Here is a 14,360-nt window from a genome sequence, read left to right as displayed (position 1 = left end):
GACATTATCAATGCAAAAATGGAAGTTTGTGCAAACCAAAAGGCAATCTTGCATTGACTGATTCATATCTTGCTCATTACAATATTATTTTAAATGTTACTATGTGATGTAACAAGAAAAGAAAGCATTCATGTTTCTCAATAGGATCTGGCAGTGAAATATTTCTTCATGACAGTTAGTAAACAGTTACCTCACATAACTTTTCTTTCGTGTGAGTTTATCAACGTTCATGTTTACTGGTTCATTTTATGAGGCAACTTTTCAGTGAGGGAACTGCTCTTTTTTCTTTTTCTACTTCATTAAATTGTTCCCATTGTTGAGACTTATTCTGCACAGTGTGTCCTTGTGTGGAAAGTTAATGTCAAATTATTTATACTATCAAACACAAATGATCTGTGGAGTGGCAAATTCCTTCTACATTGACGATCTGCTGTAAAGGTTAAAGAATAACTCTGCTTTATTCTAACCAGGTTTATATCACTTTAATGCGGTTGTTGTATCTACATTGTGCAAACTTACTTGGCCATTAAAGCTGATTCTGATTCTGATTCTGATCTGCAACCTGAATTCTACTTGGTTCAATCTACATAGTTTTACAATCTCCCTATTCCCACCACTTAGTTAATTGCATAGTTGCGAGATATGACTGGTTTAGATAAACTATTTTAGTGCAAACATTATTTTGATTAGTTTGGTTGTATCGACCTAACAATATGTGTAATTTAAAGTAAAATTTTGGCATTAGTTGATTTAAAACTAAATTCAAATTGTAGTAACTTCATGAAATTGGCTTGGCAACAAATTCTTTCCACCTTGACACTGAGGATTTCTATCTTAGCATACTTTAATCAAGATTATTAAAATTACCTGGGACTGTAGAGGCAAAGATAATTTCCCTAACTCACTTTATTGATTAAACATAGTGTTATTGGAAGCTGTCATGACTCAAAAAGTGTAGGCTATTGTGAACAATATTCTTTCTACACAGATTATATAATAATAATAATAATAATAATAATAATAATAATAATAATAATATGTGTAACAGCCTCTTTTATCTGCTTCGTTTTGAAGATTAAATTAAGCTCTGCTAACAAAGCAAATATTCGCGTGGTGCCTGCCAGAAGAGTTTTTCATTTAGTTTGAGTTTGAGTGTTTAACTTATGACTGGAATTGAATGCTCATAACTGAACTCAATGCCGGATTGTGCCTGTTCTCCTGTGCTTGAATAGAATGAAAATTCAGCTCCTGTAATGTGAATGGCACCTATCCATGCCGAATCACAAAATTTGAAATTATCCAAATGGGAGTAAACCATTTTAATCTACCAATGCTGCAGAAGCAATAGTCTTTACTTTGTGATTAGAGGGTCCACAGCAAAACTGAATTTCCTACCTTTCTGCTATCTACAGGGGCATGTACTTATTAAACCTCTTTTCACCATAAATGTCCAACAAACTACGATCTTCCAAGCTTTTAATGCTTTTTGCAAAAAAAAAAAAAAAACTATGGTGGATGTTAAAGGGTTGAACTGCATCAATGAGTAAAAAGTGGTGTTAGGTTGTTGCATATTGCATTTTGAAGAAAAACATGAAATATCATGTGTCAAGCTGCTCTAAATGGTCACTTTGTTGTTATGATGGTGTTAATTAAAGCGCTGATCTGTATTTGGGATTGCTAAAGCGGAAGAGCACTACTTATGATTCATTACTGTGTGTATTATTTGAGGTTTTATAGGTTGTGTGTGTGAGTCTGTGTGCCTGTGTGCAACTTCCTTTAGTAATTTGTTTGTCGACTGTGTTTGTAATTAGAATGTTTTTAGTCTAGAAACACTGCAGGAAGCTGAATTCACTCTCTCACCTATATTGTGGTGGTGTGCACAGGAGGTGACAACACTTTATTGTGCAGCAGCTAAGGTTGTAAATGTCCCTTCTGTAGACATTTTTGGTGTCTTTGATAATGACTGCATTGTTCTCAAGTGATCTACAGTGCCTCTTGAAAGTTAGTAAACCCTCTACAATTTCCTATATTTAATGTATAAATGTGACATATAACATCTTCCGATTTTTTTTTAGAGAAGCCCTACAAGTACATAGACAGAACCCAATAAAACAAACAGACAAAAATAATGTATATTACTACATAGCTACTTCTAAAGTGTTTGGACTCCACCAATCCACAGTTTGACAGATTACATACAATTGGAGGAAGTTCAAAACCAAGAGTGGTCGACCGGTCTGCAGTTTGCTAAAGATCATGTGGATGAACCAGAAGACTACTAGAAATATGTTTTGTTTGACCAAAGTAGAATTTTTAAGAAGTATGATGTATGAAGAGTATAAAACAGAGCATCCTACTATAAAATGTATGGTGGCGGTGTCATGATTTGGGCCTGTTTTGCTCCACTGGGACATGGACATCTTATTATTATCAATGGAACAGTGATCTGCATTATACACAAGAATTTTGAAGGAAAATGTCAGGACATCTGTCTATGAACTGAATCTTGAGAGACAGTGGGTCATCCAGCAAGACAACAACCCTGAGCACATAGGTTGTTTTACCAAATAACAAGTAAAGACCAGGAAAGGTAATGTTTTGGAATGGCAAAGTCAAAGTCCAGAATTTGATCCAATAAAAATGTTGTGAAAAGACATGAAGTGAACAGCTCAGGTGGGAAATCAACCAACACCCCAGAGTTGAAGCTGTTCTGTACCAAGGAATGGACTAAAATTCCTTGTTTAGTTGTGTTACTGCTGCACATCACACCAGATACTGAAAATAAAGGTTTACCTATTTCTGCCACTTAATATTGGATAATTTTCCTCAGTAAATAAAAGACCAAGTGTAACAGTTTTGTCTCATTTGTTTGATTTAGTTTGTCTTTTTTACTTTTAGTACTGATGAAGTCTTAGGTCACATTGATGCTGAAATTTAAAAATTTGTAGAGTTCATGAACTTTCAAGCAGCACTGTGTTCTTGAGATTGCACACATTCCTCTGAATGTGGGGGGAAAAAAAACAATATTTCACGGGATAATTCTATATTTTGAAAAACACTGATATTGCACCGATCTTCCATGAGTAGAGAATGCTAATATTTTGCAGTTGTTTGCATGCCTTGTTAGTCAAGTAGCCTTTTAAATGTACAAAATATTCATGACCTACAGGTTTCAGTGGCTTATTAAAAATGATTGTTTTATATTTTCCTCATTCACCTTCTCTTTTCTCTCCACAGAATGCTATTCGTCAGCACTGCTATGAAGCAGTCTTTCCACCCTGTGCAACCTTGTACCAATAACAGGAACACCTGAAGAGCCTTAACACATATTCAGCACTGTGGACAGATGAAGTGCACAATACGAGCCAAAAATAAATCATTGCAGAGACAAGCCTGACAGAGGCCTCACCACAACACATTCACATTGAGCCTGTACTGATCTTTCCTATATTGGTGGTGGTAAACATATTGCCTCATCACCTCATATTGCCTAGACACCTCTCCCCCCAAAGAACCCTCACAGTGCCCCTCAGAGGGGCAATGCCAGTCTTGCTAAATGCCGACGCCTCCTTCAGCTCCAAACAGGAGCTTTTGGACCTGCAGGACTGCCCTCTCAGCGGGGGTCCCTCTCAGGACACCCCCAGCCCTGTGGATTCCCAGACAGGCAGCCCCGTAGGTTCTGGCCCCAGAAGCCCTGACAGCCCCGTAGCCGATGTCTCTGTGCGGCCCCACATTTTCACCGGGGCTTCAACGCTCCCTGGGCATATGTATGGGGCTGAAACAAGACCTCAAGCAGAAACTCCTTTGGGGTTAAGGCTGATATCCAATGACTCAGACCTGCTATGTGGCTGGGGAGCTCTGACACCCAAAGCCATCCAAGTTTTCAACACCCCTCGTTGGGTGCTGTTCTTCCTTTGTGTTGCCTCTTTTCTCCAGGGAATGATAATCAACGGCTTCATTAACACCGTGGTCACCTCCATCGAGCGGCGCTTTGACCTGCGCAGCTACCAAGCTGGCCTCATTGCCAGCACCTACGACATCGCCGCCTGCGTCTGCCTGGCCTTTGTCAGCTACTTTGGGGGGACAGGGCACAAGCCTCGCTGGCTGGGATGGGGGATGCTCATCATGGCACTGGGTTCTCTGGTTTTTGCCTTGCCTCACTTCACCACGCCGCCCTACCAAGTCAACCTGCCCGAGCAAACAGGAATGTGCTCGGCAAACCGCACCAGCCCGTGCCAGGACGAGGAGGGAGGAGGGTTGTCCAGCTATCGCTTTGTGTTAATGCTGGGCCAGTTCCTGCACGGTGTCGGTGCCACACCTCTCTACACGTTAGGGGTCACATACCTTGATGAGAACGTCAACTCCAACTATGCACCTGTTTATATCGGTGAGTCGTATCAGCTATTCATGAAGTGGTGCTGTTTTGTTTTGCTTAATTTGCATAATGTTTTCAAAGTAGTTATCCTAATAGAAGCATGAAATAATCTTTGCACTTGTGTCGTAATCTTCTTTTTGCCACAAAATTCAAAAAGCAGACACAAACTTGAATGAACATTTGCTTCAAAATAGAAAATGTCAAGGTGTGTAAAAGAATGAAAAAAAGCCCAGTATTCCTTATAGATACTCTTTTTTGTTCACACTTTCTCTTTTCATTTGTCCCTAGAAAGTACAATACTATGTTGTTAATTCTACTGTTAGATGTGAAAGCTCTAGTTAGTGACACAAATTACTATTACAACTCTCTGTGAGTTATATGCCCTCTGCGGGCTAGTATCACACTATTTATGTTCAGCCATTGCATCTTTGACATTGGTAATCTTTGGTTGTTGAAATGCAGCAGTTTAAATACACCAACTGAGCAGTGGCTCTTGCTGTTAAGTATTTCAGGTGATCTGGGCTCCATGTTAATTTCAAATAGGTAGTTAGCATGCAGCTCTGAAGTTTAAGTAGGTGACAAAACTGAAACATGAGAGAAAGATGTTCCAATTGACATTTCAGCACATGATATTGTTCTGTATGCCTCTCACCTTTTCAGGACTATTGATACATATGTCGTTAATCAATATTAAGCCACATTAACAATGAGTCACTGACATTATTAAAACGTAATGAATTACAATGGACATTTCATAGGCTAGCAGACCTTCGTCTTTTGTAATTTGTCCAGCTGGTACAGGTGGTCCACAAACACACCTGCAACTCCATGCCATGAAACAGACTTCTTTTTTTTCCTTCTTTTTTTTCTGTTAAAAAACTTAAAACTCCACCCCATTCACCTCCATTTTATTGGTGAAATTTCATTCTGATTACTTTATTTTTGGACTTTGATTATTATTTTCATGTAACTGATGGCTCAGGAAACACTGACATTCCTGCCATGTTAAAAAAATACAGAATTCACACAGACCCAACGGAAGTATCTGTAGGAGCTGTTGGATGTTAAACTGTGGTTTCATTATGAGGCTGTTGTTTCATTTTTATTTACTTAAGTCATAAGACAGGGTTCATTCTTGCTATAACTTCACTACTGTAAATATTAAAAGCATTCTGATTAGTAAAGCTGTGTATTATGCCTATGACATGAAATGAATGAAATGAAATGAAAAATACTTTATTCATCCCAGAAGGGAAATTCAATCAAAGAAGGGAAATTCAATCTAATGACATGTCAGGTAATGTAAATATTTAATGAAATTGCCTCTGCTGTGCCACCTGAAAAAGGTGAGCAAGGTTCATGCTGCAAATTGAAGACACTTTGGACCCTTTGATGCTACGGCATTAGCTTATGAGTTGGTACAGCTGAAGGAGCTCAACTCTGGTGGGCTCCGACCCAATTTAAGCCCTGGTCATACAGCAAGTCCCTCAACATCTGTATTATCTACATCATCGGTTAACATAAGCTCGTGTTAACTTAAACAGCTAAAAAGTTTTTACTCTATTGAAATTTATGAGGACAACAACATGTAGAAGCCAGTCCAAGTCAGTAGATTGGGAGTTGATTTGATCAAAATCACCATAATTTAAGTCACGATTGCAATATTGTTTCAAAATTATTGATTACGCTACTGGTTATTGATTACTCTACTGGTAACGTTTTCATTTACTCTGTCCATAAAATGTCAGAAAACCGTCAAAAATATCTCTCAACTTGATGTTGTCATGTGCTCTTGTTTTGTCCAGCAATCCAGTTTCCTATCGAAAAACTATAGTGTATGGAAGGAGCTGAAACCAGTGCAGTAGCTACTTTTGGTTAAAAAAAACAAACAAACAAACAAACAAACAAAAAACCGCTGATAATTATTTACTTAAAAAAAAAAATGTAGATACATTTTCTGGCAATAAGTTATCAACTGAGTAATTGTTTTAACTCTCAACAAGAAAAAAAGAAGAAGCCTTATTTAGCCTCATTTCATTCACCTCTTTGAACTCACTACCTAACTGAGTGGTGGTCAGAGAGTTTGACCCAGTATTACCCACTCTTTATTCTCCTCCAAGACACTCTCAGCTGCTTCAGGTCAAACAGTAAGGAGGCCACAGTTGTGTAGACTCATGTAGAGAGTGTGTTTGCTCAGTCTCAGCTCATAGTGGCAGCTGGGCACTGATCTCTCTCTCTGAATGTTAATTGTTGTGAATGTAGTTTGATTACACAGAATAATGAGAATACCCATTCAAACAGAAGGCCTTGACTCCCAGCTGCATCTTTAATCCTTCTGCAAAACACTCTTTCCTTCTTTCCTCTTGTTTCATTTGTGTTCAAGTTGAATCTCTCCATGTAGGATCAGATAAAGTACTTTTGTGACTCTATGGGATTTTGCTAATTAGCAGCAACCATCAAGAAGATTATCAGCGAATTTGCGTTGCCTCCATTAATAGAGAATTGGATACAGATGGGAGAGTTTATTGGGTAGAAATAACCACATTGGCTCATACACTCACAGTCACAAAGTCAATGGGGTCATTACTGTGTTGCCATCAATACTGATGACGTGCTCGCCCTTTAATTTCGCTCTCTTCGGCCTTGTCACCACCCATCTTCCCCATTCACTGTTTCCTATTTCTAATGGCTGCAGCGTTCTTACCAAGACACACAAACACAACAAGCACCCAGTTTCTCACATTAAGCCTCTTTTTCTCATGAAACATGACTTTCTAGATACAGATCCCATAAAAAGAACAATGGTCCTTTTAATCTGTGGGACAGGAAGACATAAGTAGGAAGCAGGAAGTAGATGCTGTAGTACCAACACATCCGTTCTCTGATTCTGTCGTCTCTGTCGCTCCACAGGAATCTTCTACACAGCAGCCATTGTAGGTCCAGCAGCAGGCTACCTGCTGGGAGGATACTTCCTAAACATCTACACTGAGATCCACCTGACGTGAGTTTGCTTTGAATGGCTGAATGTCCAAGGACAGCCTAGAATAAAATGGACAAGAGTATAAGACTAGAACTTTTTAGAGCAGGACTGATGGAAATAGAACAGACAGTAGGAATAGAACTTTTTAGAATAGAATGGACTATAGATAAAAATAGAGATGACCAGAATGGAACTATCGAGAATATAGTGCAAAGAACTACAGTAGAACTGACTAGAACAAAAGAGACTGGGATATAATGAAATACAATTAACTAGAATAGAACTGACTAGAGTAGAACAGGCTGTAAAATTAGAACTTGTTAGAACAGAACTGACAAGAACAGATGAGACTATAGGATATGAGAATAGAACTGACTAGAACAGCAATGACTTAGATAAAAGTGACTGGAATAAACTAAAATAGAAATGACTAGAATGGAGCTGGCTAGAGTATAGTAGAACCAACTAGAATAGAATAGATCACAGTATTGTAGTAGAAAACGAGAACAGAAATGACGAGAGTATGACAATATAGAACTGACTAGAGTATAATAGAATAGAACAAACTACAGATTAGTACAGAACAAACTAAGTATAGAAGTCATCATCTATAAAGGTCCACTGGTTCAGATGTGTCTGTGGTGTCACAGGACAGAGATGACTCCAGAGAACCCTCACTGGGTCGGGGCTTGGTGGATCGGCTTCCTAGCAGGAGGAGCAGCAGCTCTTCTGGTAGCGTTCCCCATCCTGGGCTACCCACGACAGCTACCAGGTACCACTGCTGCCCAACACACACACTATGTCGCTGTTGGAACAGTAGTGGCACAAATAACCTAAATGCCATTCACATTAAAATTTGTGCTTTAAATATTGGCAGGACTTTGTCAAGGTTTCTTGTGTGTCTTTTTGCAGGTTCTCAGGAATACGTCTCCATGCGGGTATCTGAGGCCCACCAGCTCAAGGACGGAAGTCACACCACAGCTTCAGACCCCCAGTTTGGCAAATCAGTCAAAGACATGCCCAGGTACAGGACGAGCTGATTTGATTGCAGTATAAATGGGTTATCCAGTAATGGCATCCAGAGGGCTGAAAACCAGACTATAAGGACTGAGAGAATCAACAAGAGGAGCTGCTTTTGTATCATATATTGCAAAATTAGTGATAAAATGTGTACTATCCCAAGAATGAAAGTTGCCTGTTACCTGTGAGTTAGCATCCAGTGATATTGTCAGATTGCTAGATTTTACAAAGGTGCTGACAGTTTAGCTGATAAGGAAGAAACATAGCAAAAAGCGCACACTGTTGTTGTGTTTATGACTATCTGATAATGAGAAGAAAGGGAGGCAAAAGCAGAGGAGAACCTTCAAACAGCAGTAGGGACTCTCACACTGAGCTGAAATGAAATGAGTGCACATAAATTAGATAACTTACAAAAAAACAAACAAACAAAAAAAAACAAAACAAAACTGCTTTTGAGTTTTTAAAGCTGAATTGCTTGCTGGAGTACAGTTTTGTTTTTACAGTGCAGTGTGGAAGGTCATTCTAGATCTGTTTATAAGCTTGGGAAGGGCCAACAGTATCAAAGGGAGGGATTCACATGCACATACACCTAGATCATCTACCAATTTATTATAATTATTGCAATCATGAAGAAAGTATGCTAAATTGGGAGCACAGTGCTGATGACCAATAATAAGGAATTCAGTTCTTCTGAATTTAGCCGCTAAAAATGTTCAGTCTTTTATCATCTATACACTTTAGTCATGAACCAAATGTGCTGGAGTCTATGGCCCCTAATTATCCACACGTGTTATTGACATAAGGATGAAAAACAGCAAAATGTGTATGAATAAACCTACCAAAGGGTAGTATTTGAATAGGGAATAAGACTAGGGTAGACCATACCTAAAATCACAAAAGAAACAGAACACTGATCAGTCAAATTATGTCCTAGCTTAAACAAATGAAGAGCTCATTTGCAAAAACAGATAACTCCATTTTTGTAGATTTTCAGAAAGCTTATTTTTTGTTGTTTGCTTGAGATAATATCAATCAAACTAAAGTTGAGTGGATTTGACTGAGTAAAAATGACGTAACCAAAATAGAGATAACTTAAGTTTGATTGATATTGTGTCGGGTAGAAGATGGAAAATGGGTTTTTCTAAAGGTTTGTGAAGATAGAGTTGTGTGTTTTGCAAACTAATTCTTCAAATACAGATACACTCGATAATACGACCCTTAACAATCTGAAAACCTTGCTCTCTGACAAGTTTTTAGGAAAAACGAATGGAACACGTGAAAAAAAGCCTTAACATACTGACAGCCTTGGATTCCGACTCCGACATAACATTTTATGTCACAAATAAGGAAAATGCCTTATTACTGACAACAATCTGGCAGATTGGCTACGTTCAGACTACAGGACTTAATGCTCAATTCGTTTTTTTTTTTTTGTGTCAAATCCGATTTTTTGTGAGTTCGTTCACATTTCCAATTAAATGCAACTTGTATGTGATCCCCTGTGTGAACTTCAAACGACCCAAAAGTGTCCCGCATGCGCAGAAGAGGACACGACAACGTCACACGCAGCAAGCGTGCTCAGTGTTTGCATAAGTAAACACGGACGGGTAGTGGCGCTCCGCCGCCGTCACCGATGGTGAAAACAGAAGTGTAACTGCTGTCCTATACTAGCATTAGCAGTCAAGTACTGCCAGCGCATTCCGGTCCACCCTGGGGGAGCGCTCCCCCAGAGTGGATGTGTCCCCCTTGATCGCTCTGAATATTCAGATATTCATCATTAATTGTTCCTGATTATCCAGAGACCAGAAAGTGCTATTCGGACCAGCCCTACAAGTTATTATAGCAACTATGAACAATAATTAACAACAAATTACCCTTCAAGCATCAAGCCCTCATTGTATCTCGACCGCTGGCTTGACAATTCAACTACCTTGCTATCCAACATAAAAGAAGGTTTTACATTTAGTGTCGGATTATTGAGTCACGACCGTACAATGTAAAATCTGTTTCCCAAAGGAACTGTCATTTCTAGACTTCCCATTCATTCCCATGTGCTTCTGCAAATTTCTGAAACACTTGTTGTCAATCTAAAGTTAAGACATATTCAGCAGCTGCTAATGTCTCACCTCAAATGTTGTCAGAAACACATTTTGGTGAACTATTTTCATAATATAAAAGAACGCATCCAATCAGGTTGAACCAGTGACGGCACAGTTGTAAGAGGCTGTAGCCAGCAATTGTCTGTCGTGACTCCATCTAGTTGTATTCCCATCAAGTGTCCAATACTGGCAAACCCTCACATCTAAAACACTCCTTGTGGACACACGCCATTAGACAGGCTTGTTATGAACATTACAAGTGAGTGACAGATCCTCCTGTTTCCAGTTTACAACTCTGTTTACTATGAGCTCAGCAGCTACAGTGTGAGGTCATCTCTTCCTCTGCCTCTGTGGGGATTACAGAGGATTACATGGCACGTTATGTAACATGATGATATATCTTTGGATCTAGTGCCGTGTTTATCTGTATCGTATTAGCAACATTTCCAGCAGCCCGCTTTAATGAAAAGGGAAGCTAAAGTTTATTCAGTTACAGTTGCTGCACACTCTGCCGCTCCCCTCCACTCTCTGTCATCTCTCTCTGCCTCTCTCGTTCCAGATCTGTGCTGCTTCTTTTAAAAAACCCCACGTTCTTGTTCCTGTGTTTGGCTGGGGCTACAGAGGCCACCCTCATCGCAGGAATGTCTACCTTTGGGCCAAAGTTTTTGGAGTCACAGTTCAGTCTAAGTGCATCAGAGGCGGCCACATGGTTCGGTAAGTAACAAATAAAGAGGTAGAGTCAAACAACATGTGGTCCAAAAATCTGAGCAAACTCGTGTGTAATTGCTACTTTATATGTCAAACTGAATAAAGCCTGTCCTGTATAGGTCATTTGGCAGTGTTGGAGACATTAAATATCTGTAATTCTACTCCTCCTAACCTAACTTGTTGTCTACCTTGACCCATAGATTACAGATCTATGTGCTGGCAGTAAAAAATGTATTGACTGAAACCTCCTCTTCTTGTTCACCACTATCCCAGAAGGAGCTATAAAAGGACCAGAATTAATTGCAGGATGACCAAAAGTAGATGCAAAACACCCAGAGAGATGTGCAAATTGACTAAAAGAGAGTAAAAGGGATCTAGAGACACCCAAAATTAACCAAATGACATAAATCAATCGAATTTTTTTTAAAAAATGAACAAAAAAATGAACAAACAAATGCAGAACCACCACAGAGAGAAGAAAAGTAAGGAATAGCATCTTTCAGGCTGGAAGTCTTGCTGCTCTTTAAGGGTGTGGGTCCCTGCATGTTGTATGCCAGGAGAGATTTGGTCACGATAGTGGTGTTTGAGGAAGGGTCAGGGGTCCCCAATAACATACGTCCTCTGGAGATCATTCACAGGAAATGCCATAAAGATCTGGCCGTTTCAACATTATTTTCTTTCAAGCGTATCTTCCTTGAAGATAAATTGCAATCTGCCATTATGCATCATTATGCCATTGTTCCCCCCTTCCAGGATACATGGTGGTACCAGCGGGAGGCGGAGGCACCTTCTTGGGGGGCTACATAGTGAAGAGGTTGAACCTGCGCTGTCGAGGTATCATCCGCTTCTGCATGATGTGCGCCATGGTCAGTCTGCTTGCCATCTTTATCTTCCTCATCCACTGCCCCAACGTGCCCATGGCTGGTGTCACAGCACCATACCAGTCGGGTCTGATGGGGAAACAGCAACTGGACCAGTACAAACACCTGTATGACAAACCCAGCAAGCTGCAGCCTAGAAACAGGTAGGTGATGATTAAGTCAGCACATGTTGGTCTTTGACTGTTGTTAGGTAGTCTAGAAGCTGGTAACGTTATAGTTTGGTAGGTCTGTTTTCAAGTTTACTAAGTGAAACAGTGTTTTCTGTAAACATGTCAAATTATTCCCATGTTGACTGACTTTCTATTGGAGCCAGCCTCAAGTGGCCATGTCAGGAACTGTTTTGGAACTTCTGTGTTTCTTGTATTTCTCAGCCCCAAAAGTTGCCGCTGGGTTGACACATTACTTAAACCTCTAAATCCCAAGCCTGTCATAGTTTTACTCTCTGTGGACTCATATTGCACTCCAACATACAGTCATACCCCGCTATGAAAAAAAAAACACCACCAATGCTAGACGTAGAGAAAACAAAGTTGCATTTCTGTGAAACATGGATCCATAGTGAGGAAAAATGTGACCAGAAAAAAAAAACACCCAGAAAGTGTCTTGGGATCAGAGTGTTGTTTGAATGTTTGATGAGCTTGGTGGACTGTTAAAACACAAAACACAATGACGGAAAACAATTCAAGCACCTTATCATTCAAGTCAAACAAGTTGTACTATTTTGCACACCTGTTGTAGCATTGTCAGTAATCCTAAATTTATATCTTAAGTTTACCTTTGGACCTTTGAGCCTTTGGTTCTCGGCTGTGTTACGAATACTTTCTTGTTGTTGAATTTTCAGTGGGACAGTGTGATTTTATTCTATAAATCTTGTGTTCTTTACATTTCCTTTATTAGATAGCATAGTGGGGGTGGGGCGGTGCGTTTTAGCATAAAATGTCTGTGGATCCGACTTCGCATTACCAGTGAAAAAATATTTTTCCTTATCGCATTGTTTACAATATCAAAAACTAAATGTTGTCACCATAATAAAATTTAATTTGTTTTCCAATGATTAAATTTTATTCTCATTCACAAAATTTTCAATAAAATCATTTATTCTAAGATGCAGAGTACTGGCAAGGAGCAATTTACTGTCACACATGATCAACCATATTTATGCAGACAGCTTCCTTCTTTGCCATCTCTTCATGTCTGTTTGCCTCTGTCTCCTGTCTTCTGTTTGTCCCTGCCTCCCTCGGTCTCTCTGATTTCTTTTTTTGCTCAATGTCTGCAGCTCATCCTTGGACCTGAGTCTGACAGTGGACTGTAATGCTAACTGCAGTTGTGTCAGAGAGCTGTACAACCCTGTGTGTGGGGCAGACGGCGTGATGTATTATTCTCCCTGCCACGCAGGCTGCACCTCCATCAACCACACCGATGTCTCCACGGGAAAACAGGTGTGGCACACTTGGCTCACATTATCTCACCCTGAATGGAAGGAAAACTCACATCTGATTTTTTAGGATTGGAAAGCAGATCAGATCAAAACAAATGAACAAATAGGGAAAGGCCTGCATATAGGGAGGTGAGCTCTATGCTCTAACGTTTGGTCTAGGGATGTCCTAATCTGACCTCAAAGATCAGGATGAAGGCCAATGAAGGCATTTTTAAAACTGTTTGGAATTGGCACAAACCTAAGCCCAATGCTTTGTTTATATCCACTATCACACAGGTGTCACAAAGGGAGAACACAATTTATGGCAGGACAGTAGGAATGCAAATTTTGAATAATTTTAATAATCAAGCTTTATATGAATGTTGGAGGACCGCTGCCCTAGTAAATCCCAGTTTGTGTTAAATGCATAAGCTCTGGCCAGAGGTAGTTAATTGTCACAGAAGTCTTGGTGACTTGTTGCCAGCTAAACGGTCACAATCCTCCCTGCATGCCAACATGAACTGCCTGTCGTCCCAGTGACCGCCTCCTCAGGTCGCTATACAGTAATAAAGAGTAGGAGGCTTCATCTGGTGGAACAACCAGGTACTAGAGCTAATCTATAATACATTTTCTGGGATGCATGTAGAGAATACAGGTTTTTACAGTACGTTGGAGCTTGTGGAGCCACAGCTCACCCTACACACTATATCTCAGACGATGTCCTACCAGAGCTTTACAACAAGGTTCTTGACCACCTATGTAACATTCGGAAAGAGCTTCGAAACAGAAATGTGTTTTGTTCTTAATACATCACAGAGCGATTCAGTTGTATTTATTAGTGTGTTATCGAGGAAAATATAATCGGATTAGAACTCGCTGA

The 14,360-nt window shown here is 39.7% G+C and overlaps 1 protein-coding gene across 1 annotated transcript in view; it reads left to right on the top strand.

Annotated features, from left to right (window-relative positions):
* slco4a1 (solute carrier organic anion transporter family, member 4A1) overlaps positions 1–14,360 on the top strand; it is a 52,116-nt gene that overhangs the window by 27,813 nt on the left and 9,943 nt on the right. Inside the window, exons 2-8 of the mRNA XM_008288114.1 lie at positions 3,238–4,387; positions 7,286–7,376; positions 8,006–8,127; positions 8,268–8,379; positions 11,034–11,188; positions 11,936–12,206; positions 13,340–13,502. Coding sequence (XP_008286336.1) covers positions 3,541–4,387; positions 7,286–7,376; positions 8,006–8,127; positions 8,268–8,379; positions 11,034–11,188; positions 11,936–12,206; positions 13,340–13,502 — 1,761 coding nt within the window. The 5' untranslated portion in view covers positions 3,238–3,540. The remainder of the gene's footprint in view (positions 1–3,237; positions 4,388–7,285; positions 7,377–8,005; positions 8,128–8,267; positions 8,380–11,033; positions 11,189–11,935; positions 12,207–13,339; positions 13,503–14,360) is intronic.

This window comes from Stegastes partitus, unplaced genomic scaffold (assembly GCF_000690725.1).
Source record: "Stegastes partitus isolate 25-593 unplaced genomic scaffold, Stegastes_partitus-1.0.2 Scaffold12, whole genome shotgun sequence".
NCBI classification, from domain to species: Eukaryota; Metazoa; Chordata; class Actinopteri; family Pomacentridae; genus Stegastes; species Stegastes partitus.
Note: the sequence above shows the minus strand (reverse complement) of the source record. Positions and strands in the feature narration are given on the sequence as shown.